This window comes from Canis lupus, chromosome 12, assembly GCF_048164855.1.
Source record: "Canis lupus baileyi chromosome 12, mCanLup2.hap1, whole genome shotgun sequence".
Lineage (NCBI taxonomy): Eukaryota > Metazoa > Chordata > Mammalia > Carnivora > Canidae > Canis > Canis lupus.
Window position 1 is genome coordinate 64,293,609 of NC_132849.1, and position 24,540 is coordinate 64,318,148.

Below are 24,540 nucleotides of genomic sequence, written 5' to 3' on the forward strand. Positions count from 1 at the left end.
TCCTCAGCAGCCACTTGGCGAGCCTCAGGAGAGGCCGCTGTCCCCGCAGGCCGAGCTGGGTCAGAGACGGACCATCGCGCAAGGGGCAGCTCGAGGCCCAGGAGACCAAGGAAGTCACTCGTCACAAAAGTCGTACGTGGGAAGACAAGGGGGCCGGGGCCCGGGTCTGTCATGTGTCAGACCCCGGGCTGTGGCCCTCGCCGTCCCAGACGCCTGCAGGATGGCTCAGACACGCGTCCGCCTTCGGGAACGGTCCAGCCCGGGCCGTGTGCCCTCTGCCGCTGCTCACGTCACGTAGAAGGTCGTCAGGGCCGGACGCTCTTTTGCAAACACCCGAATCCACAGGACGCCCCCGGGGAATCCTCGGGGATTCCAACCATAGGCCGGGGAGACCACGTTGGCCTGGCCAAACCTCTTCTCGAGCTCACGTTTGCCAGAATCTGGGCCCCGGATGAAGGTGCTGACCTTCCGGGGTGTTCTAGATGCTTCACCATCTATCTGCCGCCGAGGGTGTTGCGCCCCTGACAAACCAATTAGGATGACTTCACTGCGATGCGTAGGTCCCCCACGGACCCCTGGGCTTTGTGGTCCTCAAACCGCCTGTCCTGAAACGAGGTGTTTCATTCACAATCCCACTCGCACACTCTCAATGGAAACGCGCCACCTTGACGCTGGGAATGGGCAGGTGCACGGAGCGTATTTCACGCTTCCTTTGAGGAAGTCTCCAAATTCCATGTGTGGATCCGACGGCGGCCTGGGGCCGCACTGAGCACAGGAGGCAAACACAGGACGGCTGCCTGTGGTCCTAGAAGTGGCGACGGCCCCTGGCGCTGGCGTGGGCCTCGTGTTCCACGGAAACCACCCCACACAGTGGCAAAAAGAGAAGATTTAAGACCGTTCAAGCCTAGGACACTGAAGAAATAGGACACGAGGAACTTGCTCGGAAGTCTTAGCGGACGCTCAGTGGGAACATCCAGCAGCACAGCCACGGTGCGGAGGGACCGCCGCGGCCTCGCTCACGCAGGAGGTGTTGTCTGGGCGCTTGGCCTGCTTGCAACTCACGGAGCGGGCGGTGAACCCTCGCCAGGTGACAGATGGCTTACAAGCCACGTTCTCAGGCGTGGGTGCCACACGCGACATGCAGGAGCTCGCTCCGCCCGAGGCCTCCCTGGACGTTGCCGCAGAGGTCTGGTCCCATATGGCAGCGGGGACACAGCCGGCCCCGAGGGAGGGCCCAGCGCAGTGCACTGTCCTGTGAGATGGGAATGCTTTCCGAGATGCATCGATGGCGCCCGAGGAGTTGTACTGAGCCCCGCGACACGCTGGCCAGGGACGCGCACCTGGGGCCTCCAGGCCAGGCCAGGGACATGAGACCCAGGCTAGTGGTCGGCAGGCCTCGGCCGGTCCCTCTGGGCGGGAGGGTGGGGGACGGTGGGCAGGCTCAGGCTCCGCCTGCAGAAGGAGATTCAGGAGGAGGGACCCGCTCCCCCCACCCCTGCCCCCCCTGCCTCTGCAGTGTCCGCGACTCGGCCCTTCCCTCCAGGTGGCCGCTGCCCTTCTGTCTGCAGACCCGGAGAAGGGCCCTGCCCTGGGCCCCCGAGGTCTGGGCCATGTGCCTTTCCCAGGGGTTCCCATAGCATCCCCTGCTGTGCCTGGTGACTGTGTCCCTGGCGTCAAGGGTGACGGTGGCTGCAGGCATCCCGCTCTTCTTCTCAAGCACACGCAGCCACGTGGCACCCAATTGTCAGAAGGACAAAGGGCCTGGATCTGTCCCGCCCTGGTGCACCCCACTGCCAGCAACCAGCGCCCTGAGCCGGCGGAGGGAGACCTGGTCCAGGTGCCCAGTGAGGCCCGAGAGGCACAGCCTTCAGGGCACACACAGGGGCGCACAGCCCCCAGGGCACACCCGAGGGCACACAGCCCCCAGGGCAGAGCCTCCAGGGCACACTCAAGGATGCACAGTCCCCAGGGCACACCCGAGGGCACATCTGAAGGCACGTTTTCCGCATCTGAAGAGAAAGGCTGTTTGCCTCCATTGTCCATCCCGGTCGGGGGCTTGCTCACCTGTGGGCAGCGGTGTGGGGCCTCATTTCCGGGTGACAGACACGGATGGACAGACAGACAGAGAACAGACCAGGGCGGCAGGACATGGGCTGGAGCAGGTCACCACCTGTAGGAGCGGCCGGGCCGGGGCGGGTGGGCTGTCCGGGAGACGGCACCCTGGGGCGTGGGGGAGGAGGGCGGCGGGAGGCGTGAAGGACATGCAGACTGTCGCTATGTTCGCTTAAATCCAAGAGGTATTTTTCCAGCCAATTCAGTCCCAAATGCAAAAGGAACCAAGAGACAAGCGCGCCTCCGCCCGCGGTCTTGCGCCCGAGGCCCTAACACCTGCTGTCGCCCCCACAGGCATAGAGAACGATGAGGAAATCAAGCAGTTAGACGAAGAGATCAAGGAGCTCAACGAGTCCAACTCCCAGATGGAGGCCGACATGATTAAACTGAGAACTCAGGTAACAGTTTTTGAAGCCCACGACATTAGCCGCCCGGCCCCGGGGGCGCCCCCGACGGCCTTTCCTTGGGCTCCTGGCCCCCCTCCGCCCCCTCCGTCTCCCGTCCCGCTCGTGTGCTGACGCCAGTGGCTCGGCAGCGGGACGCCCTGGCGCACCGTGGCCGTGGGGCCGCCTGCTTCCCGCCCGCACCCACTTTAGTGGAGCCCCCGCGGGCCGGGGTCCCCGCGCTCCTCCCGGGACACGGCAGGCCCTAACGCCCTGTGGCCTCTGCGTCCCGGAGGGCCCAGGCCCAGATGCCCAGGGACAGGAGGGAGGCGGGGAGGGAGGGAGCAGCCCTTAGCGAGCACCTACTGGGTGCCCATTTGCAGGGCTGAGGTCCCACCGTGCACCCACGATGGCTCACCGCAAGTATCCTCACTCTCACGTTACCCACGCGGAGCCTCCTTGGGCTCAGCCAGGGCGCATGCGGGCGGCCACAGCTCAGAGCCTCCTGTCCCTCAGCCCCACGCAGCGCCCCCCTCCGTGCCCCCACCACAGCGGCTCAGGGTCTCGGGCCGCGTGGGCGCTGGGACTGGGCTCTCACAGCGCTGCCGTCCCAGGTAAGGGGAGGCACCTCACCCTGGAAGAAAGCGGGCTTCTTGCCCCCCAACCTCCCGTCCCTGCAGACCCCTGCTAGCAGCTGACACTGCGGCTGGAGGGTGAGCGGACAGGCAGCGGGCACCCCCACGAGCACTTGGACCTGGTGTCAGCTCAGCAGAGCACTGGTGCTTGTTCTAGGGGCTCCGGGCCCCAGGCCGTGCTCAGGGACAGATGAGGCTGTGGCCGTAGGAGCCCCGCTCCCCGCAGCCCTGGGAGAGCTTTTGCCTTTTGACCTTTGGCCAGTGCACACATAGCCTCCCTGCTCATCTCAGAAAGTGCTGGAAGGTTGGTGGTCCTGCAGCTAGGCCTCATACAGTCTCTGGTGTCCTCACTCCCTGTCGGGGACACCAGGATGGGGTGACCCGCGGCACTCTGGGTGTGTGTTCCCTCTGACCAGACATGCCGGCAAGCGCTCCCGGGGCCACCTGGCCATATAGGGACAGCCCAGGACGTGCACACTGTGCACAGAGCCCAGCCCTTAAGTGGAACAGCCACTGCGGGGGGGCAGGGGGGCAGGCTCCCCTGCTGCGCCCCCAGGCCATGGCCCTGCCCAGAAAATAGTCAGAACAGGGGCACTTTCTGGGGCTGCGATGGCGGGGCGGCTGCCCTCGGCTCAGGTCATGGTCCCGGGGCCTCAGGATCGGTGGAGCGTGTGCCCTCGGCTCAGGTCGGGGTCCCGGGGTCGGTGCAGCATGTGCCCTCGGCTCAGGTCGGGGTCCCGGGGTCGGTGCAGCGTGTGCCCTCGGCTCAGGTCGGGGTCCCGGGGCCCTGGAGCCAGGCCCCACCTCTGACTCCTGCTCCACAGGGAGTCTGCTTCTCTCTCCCTCTCCTCCCCCTGCTCGTGTGCACGCTCTCTTTCAAAGAAATAAATAAAATCTTTTAAAAATACAGTCAGAACAGTATGAAGAATTACCTATATTTTAACATGATCACACGAGTGACTCTTAGCTCTATTTTGTTCTGGGTCCTACGTTTCCCCTGCGCCTCTGCAGCCGGGCAGGCTCACCCACAGCTGCTCAGGGCCTCGGCTCTCAGGCATTTAGGGAGGACGCGGCCTCAGCCTGGGTCACCTGTGTCCTCTCCGCGGGCTCAGGGGCCCTTCCGGAGGAGCTCCCTTGGCCTTCCTCAGCGGGCGTTGCCGCAGCCCCAGGACCCGGGTGGCTCTAGGATCTAGGAGGGCGGCGTCTGTCTCCTCCCCTTCCACCGGCCTCACCAGCAGCGGCGAGCCCCACCCTCCCGCCACTGGGGGGAGGCGGGGCCGTGGCAGGGAGGCGGGGCCTGATGGCAGGGGGCGTGGCTCTGGGGCAGGGAGGCGGGGCCTGATGGCAGGGGGCGTGGCTCTGGGGCAGGGAGGCGGGACCTGATGGCAGGGGGCGTGGCTCTGAGGCAGGGAGGAGGGGCCTGATGGCAGGGGGCGTGGCTCTGGGGCAGGGAGGCGGGGGCCTGATGGCAGGGGGCGTGGCTCTGGGGCAGGGAGGCGGGGCCTGATGGCAGGGGGCGTGGCTCTGAGGCAGGGAGGAGGGGCCTGATGGCAGGGAGGCGGGGCCTGATGGCAGGGAGGCGGGGTCGTGGAGGGGGCGTGGCTCTGGGGCAGGTAGGAGGGGCCTGATGGCAGGGAGGCGGGGCCTGATGGCAGGGGGCGTGGCTCTGGGGCAGGGAGGAGGGGCCTGATGGCAGGGAGGCGGGGCCAGGGGCAGGGAGGTGTGGCTGTAGGAACAGGGAGGTGGGGCCAGGGGCAGGGAGAAGGGGGCTGGAGTCAGGGAGGCAGGTCAGGGAAGTAGCACCTTGAGAAGGAGGCAGAGGCCGGGGTCAGGAAGGCAGGTGCCTGAGGGGGGAGGCGGGGCCTGGGGCCTGGGGCCTGGGCGCTGGGCGCTGGGCGCTGAGCCAGCACCAGGACATTTCCGGAGTGTGTCACATTTCTGGCTGTGCTGCCAGCAGGTGCTGGTCGTCTGGCTGGAGGAGGGCCCGAAGGCAGGAACACCCCTGACCGAGCACAGTTGACTCCCTGCATCAAGTGGGAGGACGCGGGGTGGGCCCCAGTGGAGCCGGCTGCGTGGGACCCCAGGGCCCCTGCAGACCAGGGGGCCGCCCGCCTGCTCCCGGAGCAGCCGCAGGAGGGGGTGACAGGAGAGCAGAGGCCGGCGCTGCCCGTGAACCGAGGGCGCTGGCAGCTGTGGCCAAGTGGGTGACCTGTGTCATGAGGACGTTCACAGTGTAGGACTTCCTGCGGCAGTCAGACGCCGCTGAGCTGGCCCCGGAGGAGGGCCCGGCAGGCCTGGGGAGATGCCAGCCTGTCGTCATCCCTGCTCCGGGACAGCAGAGCTTTTAAAATGTTAAATCAAAGTGCACACCGCCCCTGAGCCGCTCCCCAGAAACAGCCTCCCCAGACTCCCGTTACCCAACTTTCACGTGTGATGAATCAAATGCATAAGCGCCGAACCCTTACAATGACGGGCTGTCCCCACGGAGGCCTTTTTGTTCAAGCACAAAGGTTTTCCCTGGGACACCCGGGTGGCTCAGCGGTTGAGAGTCTGCCTCAGGCCCAGGGCGTGACCCCGGGGACCCGGGATCCAGTCCCCCATCGGGCTCCCCGCAGCACAGCGAGCCTGCTTCTCCCTCTGCCTGGGTCTCTGCCCCTCTGTGTGTCTTTCAAGAATAATACATAAAATGTAAAAAAGAAGAAAGAAAGAAAGGTTTTGCTGGCAAGGGGCGACGGCGGCCTGCCTTGTGTTACATGTCACTCGAATTTGTGCGTTCCAGATCACTACGATGGAGAGCAGCCTGAAGACCATCGAGGAGGAGAACAAGGTGATCGAGCAGCAGAACGAGTCTCTCCTGCACGAGCTGGCCAACCTGAGCCAGTCCTTGATCCATAGTCTAGCCAATATCCAGCTGCCGCACATGGTAAGTGACTAGGGCGCCCGCCGGCGCCGGCGGTCCTCCGCAAAGCACAGCGTGAGCTAGAGGCCTGTCTCTATGGCTGTGTTCGTGGCTCTCCACGCTGTGGATGTTGGCGGTCACCGCCCCCAAACCGCACGGCTAAGGGCCAGAAGCCTCGGTGGGGCAGATCCCGTGCACCCCGTAAGATGAAGTAAGCTCTGAGTAGGCCGCTCGAGTAGCGTAAAGACAGTGGCGCTGAGCTGTGATAGATGCTATTTTATGCTGATGTGAATATCCTATTCAGAAAATAAAAGTTGTGTATGAACCACTATTTAATATCTCGTAGGATCCAATCAATGAACAAAATTTTGATGCATACGTGACTACTTTGACGGACATGTATACAAATCAAGACCGTTATCAGAGCCCAGAAAATAAAGCCCTACTGGAAAATATAAAGCACGCTGTGAGAGGAATCCAGGTCTGAGCAGCTGCTGTAGTGGCGGGATCTTGTTTGAAAGGGAGCCACCCGCTCCTCTTGCTGCTGTGACTCACCAGAGAGTGTCATATACTTATTTCTGTTTGAAACAGTGTTATGCTTACAAGACTTCATAATGATTTTATGTCTTGCTTTAAAGATAGTTACCTGCAGAATAGTTTTTGAATACATTCACATTTTGTACGGTTTCATATGAGCTGACATAGTGTGACATGCCATGTAACGTTTATAGCTGCTACTGTATGCACATTTGGGGGTATATATATTTCTGAAGAGGTAAGCTGATCAAAATAAATAGAGTGTAAATTCTTTTTAATGCTTTAGTGATTAAATGTTTTAGTATTTTGAACTGAAATGGACAAAACAAAAAAAAAAAAACCCACAGCTTTGAATGATCATGTGGTGGCCCTGCAGCCACTTTTTAGACATTATCATTTTGCCTCATGTTGGAGGATTTTATGGAATTAAGAAATACATTTTGTGTGCATATTGTTTCATAGCAAGAATTGGTTGCAAAAAATGCTTTATTTTTGAACAATGCTTGGAAATATTATGTGATTTTTTTGTTTGTTTGTTTTAGGAGGATGGTGTATGGTGGGGGCAGTAAATGAGGTTTTTTGCATTCCAAGGAAATGGCATATGGATTAACTGTAAGAGATGAGATAAGTAATTTATTGTAAGACAACATCAAGCCATGGAAATTTGGCAGAAGATTCAAAGCAGCTTAAACAGCACTTTTAAGTTAACTCCTGAGCATTGCATGGTGTGACTCTGGGAACTCCTATTCAGACAGGGGCTTGTTAGAGACGGACCGCGCGAAGATTGCCCTTTGCAGTGTCCGTAGACTCTGGAGCAGCCTACCCCATGTCCCCGAGAGCGCGGTGCCCCTCTGAACCGTCTGTCACTGCAATGGCGTGTGTCTCACAGAACCTGTGTGCTCTCCTTTTAGTTCAGAGCTAATTTAAGAGTATTTATTTCCCCTCTCTCCACTCTTAAAAGCGATCACTGTCGTTGTTGCTGTGACTTTTCCTCCACGGCCGGGGGATAAGGCAAATGGTGTGCGAGTCCGCGAGCTACTGCACGCGCTTTCTGCGGGGCAGGACACCCGCCGCCGGCTCCGAGCGGCCGCCCCCGTCCGTCCCCGTGTCCCCGGCAGAGTTGCTCGCAAATGACCTTCCTGTTCCAACTCCCCTTGGAGACCAGGTGACCACGTGGCATTTGCATAGCCTTGCTGTTTGATTTGTCACGACCTACTCTAAGAATGAATGCAATCAGATTTTAAGAGTAATTATCTATACTTGAGCACTTTTTTTGCTTTACACTAGATCATCTTAGACTTGCTTACACTTGGAGATGGGATTGTTTTCTTCCAGTGACTGCACTATATGTATGCATACGACCACTTTTGATTGCCACGTCCCCCTTCTGAGTAGTCCCTAGGACGGCGTGTTGTGTTTTCTGGTGTTGACTTGAGTTACATGTGACAGCATCTCTTCCTTCCATGTCTTGATGTTATGCAGGAAGTACGGAAGTACTTTAAAATTTTGTTATGAAAAAAAAAAAAAGATGGGTTTTGTAAAAATAAAAAAAAAATATTTTTAGCAGAACAGGACTTACAGGGTCATTGTCCCCACAACGTGCCAGTCGACTATTTGCACTTACCTTGTCCTATATATCCGTACGGAGGTGTGCAATTGCTGGGGTCAGCGGCCTCGCGAGGCTGACCCCGGGAGGATGAGGGGAGCCCTCACGGCTGACCCGACGATGTTGCTACGGGAGATTACAGGGATCTCACAGCAAATATTCTGATACAATACTCAACCTCGGTGTATATATATGTATAAATATATGTACATCCCAGCGGCACTTTATACTGCTCACTGTACAAACGCTTACAGTTTTCCACGAGGACTTGAATAACTAGCTGGGACAGATGATGTAATTCCCCGGGGCTCTGCAGCGCCTTCCCTGGAGAGCGCCCTCTTTCTGTTGTGCGATTAGTTGTAGCTGCCATGCTCAGAATTGCCTTTCGAGAGCTGAAGCAAGGTGCTTCTTGTCACCTGATGCCATATACCCCGAGGGGGCCCCCTCCCTGCAGGGCCCCCGTTGTTCATATGGGCATATGCATTTCCCCGCCGCGTCGTGTCTGCAGCTTCTTTGCCAATATAGTAATGCTTTTAGTAGAGTGATAGGTAGTATCAGTTTTGGATTCTTCTTGTTATCACCTATGTACAATGGAAAGGGGTTTTAAGCACAAATCTGCTGCTCATCTAACGTTGGTACATAATATCAAATCAAAAGTTATCTGTGACTATTATATAGGGATCACAAAGTGTCACATATTAGAATGCTGACCTTTCATATGGAATTATTGTGAGTCATCAGAGTCTATTTATTATAACTTATTGTTCATTATCATTTCTAAGTTAACTTAAGTAATCATTTATTAAGACAGAATTTTGTATGAATATTTACTGTGCTGTCTGTGGAACCGAAGTTTCATTTATTTTTGTACTACACGGCATGGGTTTGTTGACACTTTAATTTTGCTATAAATGTGTGGAATCACAAGTTGCAGTGATACTTCATTTTTAAATTGTGAACTTTGTACAAATTTTGTCATGCTGGATGTTAACACATCTTACTCTAAATAAAAAAGGTGTTGCCACATTTGTAGCACGATGGATCTCTACCCCGGGTCCGCGTCTTCACTCGAGTCTGGGCGCCCGAGGAGGGCCTCGCCCCAGAGCCGGTGGCTTGCTCGACCCCCCTGCCCCCCGGCGCCGCAGCCTCTGCCACATTTGCTGTCCGCCCCGGCCCCACTCATGTGAGGACACGTCATGTCCAAAAGCAGGTGTCTCCGCAGAGCAGGGTCATCTTCCGACACAACCACAGTACAATTCCCACACGTGATGCGACGTCCTCCTGGCAACCCGCATGCGTGTCCAAGGCCCCAGCAGAACAGTGATGTCCTTTACAGGCGTCCCCTGGTCTGATGTCCCGAGGGGTGGGAGCCCGCTCCCAGCAATCATGGCCCTCGTCCCTCGTCCCTCTCTCCTGAGCAGTCCCTGGGCCTTGCTCTGTCCCTCGGGGCAGGGACGTGTGTCAGGTGTCCAGGGTGGGTGGTGTGCAGACTCCGCCTTGATTGATAGAGTCTGACGGCCGCGGCTTGGGAGCTCAGGTGCCCCTCACGATGCCCTGTCGCTTCCTGCAGCTCACTTCCGAGGGCCCACGTGGTCACTCACACCCATGACCCAGGGTCACTCGCGCTCCATCACCCGTGGTCACTTCCAAGCCACCGGCCAGGACCACCCATAAAACTTGAATTACCCTTCAAATGTGATGTATCAATGAATTACCCACTTTCCCTTCATCTAGGCTAGTGAACATCACCCTTTAACATTCCAGAAACACTCTCCTGTAGTAGCCACAGTCCCTAAAAGACAACATTTGAGGAAAGGCCCGGTCATCTTTGTTAAACCCAAAGTGTGTCCCCAGAGGGGTCCTCTACCTTCCCAAGACTAGAGGCCACCCACCGGCTGGGGCCGTCTGAGACCTTACAACCTCATCATGGGGTCGGCCACGGTGGAAGGTGCCTGGCCCTGGAAGGAAGGCCCTGGCCCGAGGACCACACGGAGTTACCGCAGAAGGTGGCACGTCCATGAGCCGCCGTCGGTGACTCAAGTCTGTCCTCCGAGATAACCGAAAAGCTGTTTCGTCTGAGGAGCGATGTGCCTCGAATTGGTATAAACAGGGCAGCCTGGGGGGGCTTAGCGGTTTAGCGTTGCCTTCAGCCCAGGGCGTGACCCTGGGGTCCCAGGATCGAGTCCCACATCGGGCTCCCTGCATGGAGCCTGTTTCTCCCCCTGCCTGTGTCTCTGCCTCTCTCTGTGTGTCTCTCATGAATAAATAAATAAAATCTCTTCTTTAAAAAAATGAATTGGTAAAACATTCTGGAAACCGATTAAGCTTTCGATCATGTCAAAAACCTTATAAAATTCAAAGTTTTGACCCAATAATTATAGAAGCCTACCCTAAATACCAAAGCAGTTGTAAATGCACTGAAATTAATAAAATCCCCAAAAGTCTTATTTTAGAGGAACGATTAAATGATTGATGAGAAATGCACTTTCTAGGGTCCCCCAGAGTCGTTAAACATTGGTTAAGAGGCTCTTAAGATGTTTGTGACCCCATCAGTGAGTCGCACAAAGGGCAGAAGTATAAACCACTAGGGAACAGCCAGGTGGGATCTGCTTGCCGCACACCTGCCCAGCCCCTGGGCCAGGAGTGTGCCACTGTGGGGGGGGTGCCACAGCGGGGGGTGCCACACGGCCCAGGGGAGGAGCACCCCTGGGCTGGAGATGCGTTGGCCTCCACCAGTGAGGGGCAGAGTAGGGCGGGGCAGGGTGGGGGGTGGGGGGGGGGAGTGGAACGGGGTGGGGGGGACAGGTCAAGGAGGGGAGGGGGGAAGGGAGGGGAGAGGAGGGAGGGGAGGAGGTGGGGCAGGTCTAGGAGAGGAGGGGGGAGGGGAGGGAAGGGGAGGGAAGAGGAGGGGAGGGGAAGGGAGAGCTGGGCAGCCACTGGGAGCAAGTGCTCTGCACCGGGGAAGAACAGGAGAGGCCCAGGGAGTAGCGAGCTGTCCCAGGGACCCTTGGTTCTCTGGTTCCTTTGCCTACAACTGGCCTACTGAACGCGGTCACCATAGAAATACCTAGAAAAGGTCTAAATAAATTTTTTAAAAGCCTGCATCTAGTGAGGATTCTAGAAGGTTCTAGAGACCTTGAAGTTACCCCGTGGGGGTTCAAAGCAGAGAGGACGGAGGAGAGCCTGCACAGGGGAAGTGTGGAGAGGGATGGGAGGGGCTCCCCGGAGACCCCCAGAGCCCAGACACCAGCTGGGAAGGGGACGTGCCCGTTGCCCACCCTCGGCTGCCCCTCGCTCGACAGAGCCGCCCCCCCACCAGCACCGGGGACCCGGGCTTCCCCACCCCCCACAGGCTCCCTGCCTTGCACCCTCCGCCCTCCGCTCCCCCCTCCTGCTCCCCCGGAGGAAGACCCGAGCAGTGCGGGTGCCCCCAGCCACCGTCCAGCAGCAGGCGACGGCCTGCGGCAGAGCCAGGCTCTCAGCAGTCACGGTTCACATACGTGTCAGGAAGAGTCAAACCTCTACTTCGGCTTTATATTTCAATCACCATGACAACCAACAAAAGTCATTGCTCCCTGGACAGACCCCAGGGTGGGAGGACGGCATACATGGGACACGAAGCCCACGGTAAATCTCTGCAAAATGACAGAGCAGACCGTCCCCGCTCCGGGCTCACCTGTCCCGCATCCGCCCCCCAACCTGAGCTGTGCCCCGGGGGAGTCAGGGGGCTCGCTGGGACCCTGCCCGGCACACCCGCGTCCTCTGCTCCGAGTCCCCTCCCCTGCACGCACTGTTCTGCCCCTTATCACCTCCCTCTTGTTGCCTCAAGGTCAGTTTTTGAGCGAGACCGGTAAGGAAATCAAGGAGGGGGACGGGCATCTCTGGGGCTACACAGCTGCCCCCTCTGCTCCTGGGTCCTCGCCCCACGAGCTGCCTGGGCAAGAAAAGGCGGATTTATTCAGTGGAAGTCTCACAACACCTGGGGGCCCCACTGATGGCAGGAAGACCAAGGAGGCGGCGAGGCCCGGGTGTCCTTGCACCGCCCCTGCTGACGTGCCCGGCCTCGGGAAAGCCTGCCCTTGGGGACGGCCAGCCAGGGCTGCTGGCCAGGGCTGCCCTGAGGCCCCCGCTGGGGTGCACATGCTCCTCTCCCTGCCACCGCGGCCTGCTGCAGGGGAGGTCGGAGGCCCCCCTGCAGCCACTGTCCCAGACTTCTCCAGCTGAAAGTGCTCACGGTGCCCAAGTGCCCCGTCATAGGGTGGCATGTCCCGAACCCCATCACTATGCACAGACATGGGTGGGGGGTGTACATGTTGGTATGTAGGTGTGTGCGGGTGTGTATGTGGGTGCTTAGGTGTGCGTACATGTGTATATGTCTGTGTGTGCATGTGGGTGTACGTGTGTACATGTGCTCAAGTGGGTGTGTATGTGTATACGCGTGTATGTGGGTGTGTAGGTGTGTGAACATGTGTATGTGTGGGGGGTGTGGGTGTGCATGTGGGTGTATGTGTGTGGGTGTGTACATGTGTGTGTGTGGGTGTGTATGTGACTACCAGCATGTATGTGGGTGTGTAGGTGTGCGTACATGTGTATATGTGTGGGTGTATGGGTGTGTGTGCATGTGGGTGTACGTGTGTGAGTGTGTACATGTGCGCAAGTGGGTGTGTATGTGAGTACCAGCATGTATGTGGGTGTGTAGGTGTGCAGGTGTGTGGGTGCATGTGGGTGTATGTGTGTGAGTGTGTATATGTGTGCATGTGTGCGTGTATGTGTGTACCAACGTGTATGTGGGTGCGTAGGTGTGCATACATGTGTGTACATGTGTGGGTGTGGGGGTGTGTACATGGGTATGTATTGTGCATGGGGGTGTGGGGCTGCGTTGCATGGGTGTGTACGTGTGCCCGTGTGGGTGTGTAGCACAATAAGGCCAGAAGATTGAGATGCCAGTAAAAGGAGGGAGAGGCCGCCGCTGACTCGCGGAGCACGCGTGTGCCCGAGCGCGGGGAACGAGGAGCACCATCGGGGGCCGGCCGCCTCCGGCCAGGTAGGTGTGCACGAGCGGCTCGGCCTGACGCGGCAGGACGTCCCCGAGCTCTGGACCCTCGCCCGAGCCAGGCGGACCTCACGCCTGGGCCCCTAGACCGGAAGCCCTGGGCCGCGGGGGGCAGGCGGAGGCGCGCAGCCTGCAGAGCCCACGGAGGGGTGCGGGGCCGAGTCGGGCCGCTCCGGCTCCAGCAGGCCGCCCTCCCCAGCCCCGCGCCCCGTGCGCCCGGCCGCACTGCTTCTCCCCTGAAACGGCTCTAAGTGGGCAGATGCCGCCTTGTTTTCAAGATTTAAATTTAAAAAGAACTTTTGGGAGATCTGCCGTGAAGCACTGTAACCTCCTGACCTAAACCTCAAGACAGACTGGGCGCGGGGTCACACGTAACACGGAGGGGGGGCTATTTGTCCAAAGCAGGGGCTTTAACTTCGGAAAAACCAATCCTTGACCCATTTGTCCGTGGAGTTGTCTTCCGGTTTGCGTCAATAAAAGGACCCCATGTCTTTACACCTGGGGTGGGGGGCGGGCACCCCTTCAAAGGGGAAGGGGGTGCGCCTGGGGGGCGCAGTCCGTTGGGCATCTGGCTCTTGGTTTTGGCTCAGGTTGTGATCTCAGGGCCCTGGGACCGAGCCCCGGGGCAGGGGCAGGGTAGGGGGGGTGTCCGTGCTCAGTGGGGAGTCTGCTTCTCCCTCTGCTCCCCTCCATGCGCTCTCTCCCTCTCTCTTCCCCCGAAATAAGTAAAAAAAAAAGCTTAAAAATAATAACAATAAAAGAGGAAGGGGGACCACGCACTCACCCAGAGACAAACTGAACACAAGGGTGGGTTTGTCCGTCTGCGCAGGATCACGGTGCCCTCAGCACGTGACCAAAGCCCGGTGGCACAGCCGAGGTCACGCTCCCCAGGGATGGTTCCTGCAGGGCACAGGTCACGACGGGGTGGGAGCTACTTTTCCGCGGCTGTCGTTCGCTGGATGGCTTCAAACAGCAGGAATTGACTCTCTCCCGTCCCGGGGGCTGGAGTTGGAGATGCAGGGCTGCGCCCCCAGTGCCCCCAGGGGAGGACCTTCCTGCCTCTCCCAGCCTCTGGGGGCTGCGGCCACGTCTCTCGTCCCTCCAGGTCCATCTTCACGTGCTGTTTCATGTGTCGCCTCCCACCAGGACGCCAGACGTCAGGTGTCAGGACCACCCCAGTGGCCTCGTCTCACCCTGACCACCTGCAAAGACCCTGCTTCCCTTGAGGTCACGTTCCTGGGTCCCAGGGATCGGGTCTCCGCCCATCTTCTGGGGGGACGTGATACACCCCGGTGCAGTAGCACGCCCCTGCCGGTGTGGACGGTCACCCGGGCCGTGGGGCAGAGAGCCTACAGGTATCCATCCTACAGCTCATTAAACTCCACGTTGGCGGATGGTTTCGAAGGGATGTCTGATAATTAAAAGGGTCCAGAAGCAGCGTGAACAGAGATTGGCCTGTTACGAGAGCCGCTGGACTCTGGCTGCGCCCTGACGCGCCCAGGCCGTCGGCGGGGTGGCGGTGAGGACTGGCTGGCTTGTCCTCTGAAGCCACGTGGATCAGGCCTGGGACGGCGGGTGGTCTGTGCTCATGGACCCTCTCGGCGGGTTATGCCCTGTCGGCGTCCGTCCACCTGGGCCCCGAAGCCCCCTGCCCTCTCTTGATGCGCCTCCACGGAGAAAGGGCCACCAATCAAGGAACGGGCAGCCCCGTGTTCCCAGAGTCCTGGAGTCCCCTTCCCGCAGGAAGGGCCGTGCCCGCACCCGGGGCTCAGCGGGGCCGTGACGGGGGCAGTGGGATGAGGCCTGGGTGATGGGCCGGGAGGCGCCGTCCCCAGAGCGGGGCCCCCTGGACTGTCCGCTGCATGGGGGCTCCGGGCCATCAAGCGCAGGGCGGGACCCCTCAGACGGCTCTCAGGCGGTGCGTTCACGAGGACGGACGCCCCGGAATGTTGTCACATCACAGTCACGAGTTGTCACCGGGAAAGGACACGTTACGTCAGCCGGGGGGTGGGGGGTGGGCAGAGGCAGGGCCTGCGAGAGGCCAGGCACAGCTGCCTGCGAGTCCCTCTGTGTGGCCAGACCCCCAGCGGCCCACGGACCAGCTCCACGCACGCTTACTCCTGCCCTAGCAGCCCACTGGCCGGCACCGCGTGTTCCCAGGCCTGCGTCCCCTCTGGGCCATGTGTGCATCCCCATGGCGGCTGCGTGACCAAGGACCCTGAGCTGGGGGACAGAAGTTCCAGCGTGAGGTGTGGGCGCGGTATGGGCAGGGGCGCAGCCCCTCAGGAGGCTCTGGACATGGCCCTGCGGGCTTCCTGCAGCCACGGGGGCCTAGGCGGGGGTCTCTGTGCCGAGGCTGCCTCTGTGTGCTGTTGCCGGGTCCTCGGGGACCCGGTTCCCACTGCGGGCAGAGTTTCTGTTCCCCAGTGGGGCCACATCCCTGGGTACGGGGTGGGGGTGGGTAGGACGGCAACATGTCCCTTTGGGGGGCCCAGCGCTTGGTGCCCCTGCAGGTGCAGGAAGTGTGGTCACCGTGAGTACGTTTCTCCGGGCCTGGCTCTGCGTGGAGCGCACCTTGGGTATGAAATCGCGACGTTTCCACGTCGGGACAACCACGGTGACCAGATACGGCCACCGGCTCCAGAGCGCAGGCAGGCCCTTCCTGCCACCAGGGCGCTGTGCTGACTCTCGGGCTGGGAGCTCGGGCGGAGAACCCGTGGGGCACACAGGAGGCCTGGAGCCCCCCTGCAGACGGGGCAGGTGCGCCCTCCCCTCTGCTGGGAAGGAAGGTTTAATTCCTCTGGGAAGTCGGGGGGCAGAGAGGAGCGCGAGCCCCCCCACCCCTGGGTGCGCAGTCCGCATCCGCCATTCCCGCCCTGTGCCCGAGGCTCCATCCCACGGACCGGGATCTGCGCTTCGGAAGGCTCTGTTGGTCCAAAGTCGGGCAGCAGGTGGACGTGGGCCAGTCCGCAGGGGGGGGTCCCCACAGGAAGAGACAGCGCACACCGGTCCCTCCCCGCACACCCTGCACACCCGCTGCTGCCGCGGACCTGTGGGTCCGCCCTGGGCGCTGTCAGCCTCCCAGGGACCGGCCCCCGCCACCACCCTGGGTCCTTCGGGCAGGGACCGGGCAGTTCTGGCTCCAGACGGGAGCTGAGCCTCGAAGCTGGACAGACAGACTCTGAAAGTCATCCTCGTTTCCAGGGCAGGGTCCTGGGATTTCCTGAGAAGGATCCCTGCGCCCCTTGGCGAGTGGAGCCCACGCACTCCGAGGCTCCAGGCTGTGGGGTAGCCTGGGCTTGACTGCGCACAGACTGCAGGAGATTAGGAAGCATTAGTCACCCGCTGTGGCCGCGCTGGCCGGCAGGCCCACGCTATTGTTCCTGAGTGGTTAATTTGTTATCGAGGATTACGGGGCATTTTTGGCAAAAGCTCACAATGATTTCACCTCTGCCTGGCACAGCGCTCCTCTGTGGGGGCGGAGAGTGCTGGGGGGGCGGGGGGTCCCGGTTTAGGGCGGGCCCCCCACTCATGGGGGCGGAGGCTGCCACTCTCCCCTGCTTTTCACGGCCTCGCTTCGCTTCCCCGCTTCCCCGCGTTGTTCCCTTGGCCCCGAGGGGTCGCCCTCCGCCTGGGGCGACGTCAAGCTCGGCTGTTGGAGCAAGCCCAGGACATGGGCCGAGGCATGGGGTGCGGGAAGGGCTCTGAGCTCCACGGAGCAGACCTTTATCCCTTTGAAAAGACTGCGCGGTGAGGGACGAGAACTAGACACCGTGGGGAGGGTCTGCACTCAAGTTCATTAAACCCAAACACACAAAGTAAGCGCGAAAATCTCTGCTTGAAGGATCCCCAGGCGGTGACCTCGGCTGTCCACCCGGGAGCCCCCGTGGTGACGCAGACACTGCCCAGAGGCCTCCGAGGGGGCCGCCACTGCTGCCCGGCTGTCCCACCCCTGCGCGGCTCTGCCTCTGCACTCTCCTGCCCGGACTTCCTGCCATACTGTCCCCCCAACACTGTTCCACCCCGCTGTCCCCCCCACTGTCTGCCCACTGTCCCACTCCGCTGCCTCCCTGCACTGTCCCCCCCGCACTGTCCGGCTTCACTGTCCCCCCATATTGTCCCGCCCCGCTGTCCCCCTGCACTGTCCCACCCCACTGTCCCCCCGTACTGTCCCCCCGCACTGTCCTGCCCCGCTTTCCACTGGCTGGCACATGTGCATGTGGTCCCTCCCCTGCCTGGCATCCCTTTACCTGCTGAGCTTTCTGTGTGCACACATGCACGGACACCTTGGCTGATGACCCTGTTGGTGTCCAAGAGGCAGGGGCACCTCTTGCCCCACCAGCCTCGCTCCTCATGGATGTGGAGGTGAAGCCCTGCCGCGGAGACGGGAAGCAGCGCCAAGCGGCACGTGCAGGGAGGAGGGCGAGCCATACCTGCTGGCGTGTGATGTGGGGCGGCAGGGGCAGGGGCTGGGCTGCGGACTGCGTAGGGAAGCAAGGAGAGTCCTCCAGCCCCCATCTGGGACCCCCCTTCAGGCTGGGGCAGACCCGGCACCTCGGGAATGTCCGAAACAGAGACACACACAGTTAGGACTCTGCCCCCCAAACCAACCTGGTGTGTGTTCTCCTGGCAGGCTGGCAAGACGGGCCTCGGGTGCCACAGAAGGGCGGGGGGCGCTGGAGGGCCCCCCAAGGAAGGCTGCGGGCCCCAGGATGGTGACGCCGGACGTCCTGAGAGAGGGTGTTACCGTGATGTTGCCTTATTCGTGATCCCTGCCGGCTGGGGTTGGGTCACGGAAGCTCGCTCCCCCTCCATCCGGGTGGCTCAGGAAGCCCATGTTTTCCCCAAACTGTGGGATTTTCAGGGTGGGGGCCCCTTAGGAGCTTCAGTCACTCCCTGTGTGACCTTGGTGCTCACCAGCCTCGAGCTCCGGAGAGTCACGGGGCCCCCGAGCATCTGCTCCTGCTGGGCTGACAGGTCTTGCCCGTGGGTTACTCCCCTCTCCCCCACCTTCTGAGGCCTGAGGGGGCAGCCGTGCAAAGCAGGTGCATCTTCACGCCCCTGGGTTCCTCCAGGTTCCCCCACTGGGCCCAGCTCAGAAAGGTGGGCTCAGTTCGGCCCCCCAGGCTCACCTGTGTGCATGTGCGTGTGCACCCCTGGAGCCCGACCGACACGGGGTCCCAGGCAGACATGCCGTGTGTGCCAAGGGCTGGGCGGTGCCCGCTGTCTGCACCCGGCACCCAAGGTCATGGTTGGGAAGAGTGTTGCTCAGTGGGGACCCCTCTAGGGACGCGACTCTGCCACCGGACCCTGTCCTGGGGGCTCAGGGGGAGACCCCGTGATTGGAGGAAACTGCTGGAATCGACCTAAGGAAGACAGCAGAGCCATGGACGGAATTGACACGAGCGTTCCTGGGGAAGCACCAGGACCTGCCAAAGGAAAAGGCTTTTAAGATTTGTCTCTCTTCCCCACCCCGGCAGGGTACGTGTGGGGTGTCAGGGGCAGTGCAGGGACGGAGGGATGGACAGACAGGGAGGGGCATTACAGTGTGGAGCACCACGTCCGTGTGGCTACACTGTGGACAGCGGTCGTGGGAGCCTCCCCCGGCCTCAGGGAGCCCGGCCCCAGGCCGCCCACCTTTATTCTGGAAGCTACTCCCGCGGGAGCTGCTGCCCCCCCCAGGCTCCATGCCGCACCTTCCCGTGCCGAGGGACTTCGGCCCTTCCACGCGCACAGAATCCCCCTATCCCCCCCACCCTCGGCCCTGTTGCCTCTGCCCCAGACCCCCCCCGCCCTCGCTGGGAGCTCGGGAGGGGCGGGCAGGGCTGTAGCAGGCGGTGGGCGGTCCGAGGAGAGAAAGGGCCCCGAGTGGGGAGCACCTGGAGAGGATCAGGGCAGAGGGAGGGGCGGGCCGGTCGGTCCTGGAGCCCCCGCGAGGACCTCCGGCTGCTGAGCGTTGCTGGCAGGCTCCTGAACCGGGACTGCGAGACAGACCGGGCGGCCGGGGCGCGTGGCCGGGCAGGGCCTGGGCGGGGGGCACCTGCCGCGCACACACGCACACGCACACACACGGGGAGGACTTTGCAGGAGGGGTGTGAAGGCTGCCCAGGGAGGCCGGCGCCTCAGCACAGCCAGGTTCTGCGAGGGGCTGACTCATCGTCTGGGAACGGCCCCACGGCGGCCTTCTGGCCTCCCAGACGGGCGGCCCACCCAGAACCCGGGGAGCCTCCCGGGCGGGAAGGGTGCTCGGCCGCTGCCTTCCTGCAGAGCACTGTGCGCAGGCGTCTCCTGCACCTCCGGTCCTCGCGGCCACCGGGTCTCCTGTCACAGTCGGGGAAACAGACCCAGAGAGGGGGAGACGGCGTCCAGGGCAGTGAGGCTGCCTCCTGGCTCAGCCCCAAGCCCACACTCCTTCCTGGATACGTCCTTGCCTCCACCCAGGGTGGCTGGAGCGTGCAGGTGACAGGTGACACAGTTACCCTGTGAAGAGGTGGCAGAAAGCACAACTGCCGATGTCGGGGGGACCCGGCCTGATGGACGAGGGGGGCTCTCGGGAGGAGGGCAGTGGCGGGGCAGGGGAGAAGCTGGCCCCAGGTCCCCGGAGCTCTGCAGCATGACGGCGAGGGCCGGTCCTGGCTCAGCGGGGCCATGGGCCCACGCCACTCTCCAGAGAGTAGGGGTGGGGTGGGTACAGCACCCTACGGAGGTCTCGGGTGTCCCCACCACTGTCCAGGCAACAGAGGCACAAGTGAGCGCAAAGCAGTACTGTGTCCTTGGTCCTGGTCCTCCCCGTCCCCCAATCAGCTGCAGGTTCTCCCACAGGGATTGTCTTGGGTCTGCAGAACCACCCCAGGCTCTAGAAAAATAGTATTCACCCCAAACAGAGGGTTGAGGTCAAGACAGAGTTTCTTCACCCCTTATCTTTGCTTCTTTGTGGGGCCATCAGAGCCACTAAAGGCTGGGAGTTAGCACCGAGACGGCAGGATTTGGGCTCGAAAATCGGGTGTGCAGAGTGGCCGTCAGGGAGCAGGGGTGGCTCGCTGGGGCGCGGCGGGGCGCAGGGCCGCAGCCTCCAGGTTCTGGGGCGGGTCAGCCTGGAGCTGTGGGGCCTCCCCGGGCCTCTAGGGGGCAGGAGCGGGAAATCAGAGCAGGACGCGGCAACCGGAGAAGGAGCCAGTGGGATGCTTTCAGGCCTGCCCCCCACACCCCCTCAGCCAGTGCTCCGCAAACCGTGGGGTGCCGGTCAGGGGTCTCCGGAGACCCCGCTCCATGGTCTGACAGCAGTTAGGAAGGACGAGGGATGGAAGGAAGGACGAGGGATGGATTTGAAGGAAGTGGCCCATGTCGTGGTGGGGGGATCCAGGACTGGCCACTCCTGGATCTGCAGGGCAGGGCTGCGGCCTAGGCATCAGGTGGGGGCCATGCTGCAGGATGGAGGCGGAATGTCTTCTCTGGGAATCCCCAGTTTTTACTCGGAAGACCTTAACCCGATTGGGTGAGGCCCACCCAAACCGTGGAGGGAGACCCTCTTTATTTCACGTCAACGTGTGGTGGACGCCCACCAAGGCCAGTCTCCCGTGCAAAGGCCCCGCAGCACAGCACCCCTCCACTGGCACCGTGTGCAGTAGCCCAGCCAGAAGGACACGCGCAGTGTGTCAGGGGGAGCACAGCTGGGTGGACGTGGCTGCTGAGCTGAGAAGGGCAGCTGACACCGTGTGCGGGGCGCCCCTGCCTCCTGGGGCTGAGGGTGTTTTGTGAACTATGGCCTTCGTCCACCCAAGCCCCATGCTTGGACCGGGAAGGCGGCTCGAAGCTGCGCCACGGTCTGTGTCCACTGCAGGAGGATGGACCAGCGGGTCCAGGAGTCAGGGGCCCTCGGAGGGAGTCTCGGGGTGACCCGGGGGTGGTGCGGAGGGACGGGCCCCTCTGTGGCTACGGAAAGCAAGGTTTGAGAGGAGAGGATTTCCATGGCCGTGATGAGCAGCTGGAATTGGAATCCGCAGCTCCATGACGTTGCGAGGGGAGGTTAGGGCAAGCGGTTTGGGGCATCAGGTTGGTGATTCAGAAGGAAAAATACATATTCAGGGACTGTCACGTTTCATGTTTCTGCCATGAGAAGCTTAAAGGTCTCGTGGGGGCATTCAGGTGGGGGGACATGCGGGCGGCGTGTGGAGGACACGCAGCAGGAGTGCCCAGTGGGGGACGTTTATGCCTGGTCAGCACACAGGACCCTGGGGTGGCTTGTGCTGGGTGCCTGGGTGGCCAGGAAGGTGGTTCCAAGCGCTGGTGGGGACAGTGGCCTCAGGGACAGGCACGCACCCCTGCAGAAGGGCCCAGAGCCAGACCCCAGCTCTGCTCCCTTGAGATGGGGACCCTTGAAAGTGTGTGTCATGCACGAGCTAACCCACCGCCCGGAAAGTGCCCAGTCACTCGCCCCTGGTGGCTCCCCACAGGCCCTCAGGCACACCCTGAGGCTCAGACTGCTACCAGGCCTGGGCCGCACTCTGACACTGTCCGCCGTGAGATGCAGCGATGGGGTTCTTGGGAGGGTCACTGGATAGTAAAGCGTTAGAGCAAAGTTGCCGACGGGTGTGTGGGGGCCTCAGTGTCCCCTCCTTCCCACAGCTCCTCCTGTGTCTGCTGGTGGTTCCTCCCAAGTCCCCCTTTAGTGGTGATGGCGGTGGGGGTGGCTCCGAGGGTTTCCTCTGGGTGCGTCCTTAAGGGAGGGGACGACGGCCCGGCCCAGCGCAGAGGCTGGACTGGACCCGAATGTCCTCCGTGTTCTGGAGCCCGCGGGGGGCCGAAAGCGGGTGTCAGGGTCACAGGCCAGGGCCGAGCGGCTCCAACCCTGCAGCAGCCTGTGTGTATTTAGGGAGAGCGGAGAGGACAGGCGGGGGATGGAGAGAGGAGGGGGGCGCTTGGCACCGCGCCTGAGTCAGGGCGCCTTGGTCTCCGCGCGCAACGGCGCTGTGCGCGCGCGTGGGGTAGGGAGGGCGCGAGGGCAGGGCCCCCCTCCCGCTCCCCGCGCAGCCCGGGGCGCCCCCCGCCCCCGCCCGCCCCGCGCGGCGCCCGCCCGCCCCAGGTCCCGCCCCGCCCGGCCTCGGGGAGGGCGCGGGGGAGGAGCCGCGCGCATGTGCACAGCTGGCGCCCCCCGCCCCCGCCCCCGTCCCCCGCGCGCAGCTGGGCAGGGCGCAGTCGGCAGCCCCAGGGTCGCGCCGGGCCCGCGGTCCTCTCGCGTCCGAGCGTCGCGCGCCCCGGGCCATGGCGCCGCGCCCCGCGGGCCCCCCGCGCCGCTGCCTGCTGGCGCTCGTGCTGTGCTGCGGCTGGGGCGCGCTGGCCACGGTCGCCCCGAAGCCGGGCGCCGGCTGCCCGAGCCGCTGCCTGTGCTTCCGCACCACCGTGCGCTGCATGCATCTGCTGCTGGAGGCCGTGCCCGCCGTGGCGCCGCAGACCTCCATCCTGTGAGTGCGCGGGCCGGGGGCCGGGGGCGGGGGCCGGGGGCCGCGGGCGCGGGGCCGGGGCGGGGCGCGGGGCCGGGGCGCGGGCGGGGCGGGGGCGCCGGCCTTTGTGCGCCGGGGCCGGGCGCGGAGGGCGGACTGGGCGCGGGGCGCGCGGCCTCCGGGGCTTCTTCCTTTGTTAGCGGCCGGGAGTCCCGGCTGGACGGCGCCGCCGCGGGGAGGCCCGGGAGCCGCGCTCGCCGCCCCCGCCCCTCCTCCCCGGGCCTCCCGCTCCCCGCCTCCCTCTCCGGCCGGCTTCCCTCCTGCGCGCCCCTCTCTGCGCTCCGCGGCCTCTCCGGGGCCCCCTCCTGCCCGGGAGCCGTGCGCCCCCGCGCCTGCGCCCCAGGACCCCAGGACCCCAGGGCCCCCGTCCCTTCGCGGACCCTCGGAGACCCGTGGCGGCGTCCCGTCCCCGTCCCCGTCCCCGTCCCCGCCGGGCGCCTGCAGCCTGCAGCCTCCCGCCCGGGCACCGGCTCGCGGGCCGCGCGCTCCCCCAGACTCGCCCAGACCCCCCTGAGCGCCGAGCGGGTCCGCGAGTTCCGGGGCGGCTCGAGTGTAGACGGAGGAGTCGGAGCGCGTTTCCGCCCGGGCGCGCCTCTCGCGGGGGTGCCGTGCCGCGCTCGCCGCCACTTGGCGCTCAAGTGGGTACAAAGTGTCGCGCACTTGGCCTGTGCGCGGCGCTGACACCCGTGCCGGCCTCGCCCCTCCCCGGAATGCGGCCCCCTCCCCGTGCGGAGCGCACCCCGACCCCGACCCCGGCCGCAGCCCGCGCCCCGTGCGCCCCGTGCGCCCCGTGCGCCCCGGCTTGGCTGCAGGCCTGGAGGTTTCCGGGTGCGCCCCCGATTAGAAACTCCAAGTCTGTGAAGGCAGGCATGCGTTTTAGGCGCCGACCGCGTCCGCGTCCTACAGCTGCCCTTCTGGATGCCAAAAATAGTTTCCACTTTTCTTGGCCGAGCCCCACTCATTTTGGCGCCGCCCAAGAGCCTGCAAAAGTTGTAAAATCTTGAGTGAACTATAGGAAGTGAGCGGTCAGCGTTGGAACTTTTCACCCGAGCCCGGGGCGGGGGGGGGGGGGGGGGGGGAGGGGGGAGGACCCGGGGGGGGGTTCCCCCCCCCCCCGGAGCCGGCCGCCTGGGGGCTTGGCGGGAGTCGCTGGGGCCAAGCTGTTCCTTCCGGAGAGAGAAATGGGTTTTCCTTCCAGAGGGTCTGTGCAGCCAACCGAGGCGGGCATCCAGGAGGGCATCGCGCTTTCAAGTAACCGACTCCAGGGCGGGCACAGAGGTCTCTCTGGATATGGTGATTTCTTCATTGAATCCGTGTCAGAAACTTGGACTCCAGAGCTGCTTTCACATCTGGCCAGTATTGTGCTTTGCCTCCCAATCTTAATTGTTTTTTAGAAGAAACAGTATTTTCAAATAGGGGTGTTGTGGAACGAAAGCGGGGCCTTCCTTCCGGCTTACGGTGCGGGGCAAAATTTCCCCCCCTCCGAAACTTCAGAGCGTTGCTGACGGAGCCCCAGGTAGGCCTGGGAAGTGACATCATAGTGAACACTTGCGAGATTCCAGAGAGCTTTCGTTTGCGTAAGCTTTGCCTTATATTTTAACTGTTTTTGTAGTTTCAAAAATGTTTTGGAATGACCTTGCTCGGCTGGTGGATTCTGTGAGGCGGGCAGGACGGACGCTCCGCTGATCACCTCCCTTAGGGAGGAAGCCCCCTTGCACAGATTCTGGGGGAAGCGGACACAAATCTGTCCTGCAGACTGGGGTCCGGAAGAGGGAGCCTGCCCCTGGAGACCTTGGGGCCAGGGTTGGGCTGACT

General features: G+C 62.3%; 2 protein-coding genes across 28 annotated transcripts in view; both read left to right on the forward strand.

The window, feature by feature from the left end:
* MYT1L (myelin transcription factor 1 like) overlaps positions 1 to 9,198 on the forward strand; it is a 403,856-nt gene extending 394,658 nt beyond the window's left edge. For 22 of the 25 annotated variants that reach the window (XM_072771259.1, XM_072771262.1, XM_072771272.1 and 19 more), the window contains 3 exons: positions 2,407 to 2,516; positions 5,910 to 6,053; positions 6,376 to 9,198. In XM_072771259.1, the coding sequence (XP_072627360.1) occupies positions 2,407 to 2,516; positions 5,910 to 6,053; positions 6,376 to 6,516 (395 nt within the window). In that variant the 3' untranslated portion in view covers positions 6,517 to 9,198. The remainder of the gene's footprint in view (positions 1 to 2,406; positions 2,517 to 5,909; positions 6,054 to 6,375) is intronic. The other 3 variants (XM_072771279.1, XM_072771283.1, XM_072771285.1) reach the window with 1 other exon arrangement.
* A 13,273-nt stretch (positions 9,199 to 22,471) lies between these two features.
* The window catches only part of PXDN (peroxidasin), a 71,795-nt gene continuing 69,726 nt past the window's right edge, over positions 22,472 to 24,540 (forward strand). For all 3 annotated transcript variants that reach the window (XM_072771287.1, XM_072771288.1, XM_072771289.1), the window contains exon 1: positions 22,472 to 22,686. In XM_072771287.1, the coding sequence (XP_072627388.1) occupies positions 22,487 to 22,686 (200 nt within the window). In that variant the 5' untranslated portion in view covers positions 22,472 to 22,486. The remainder of the gene's footprint in view (positions 22,687 to 24,540) is intronic.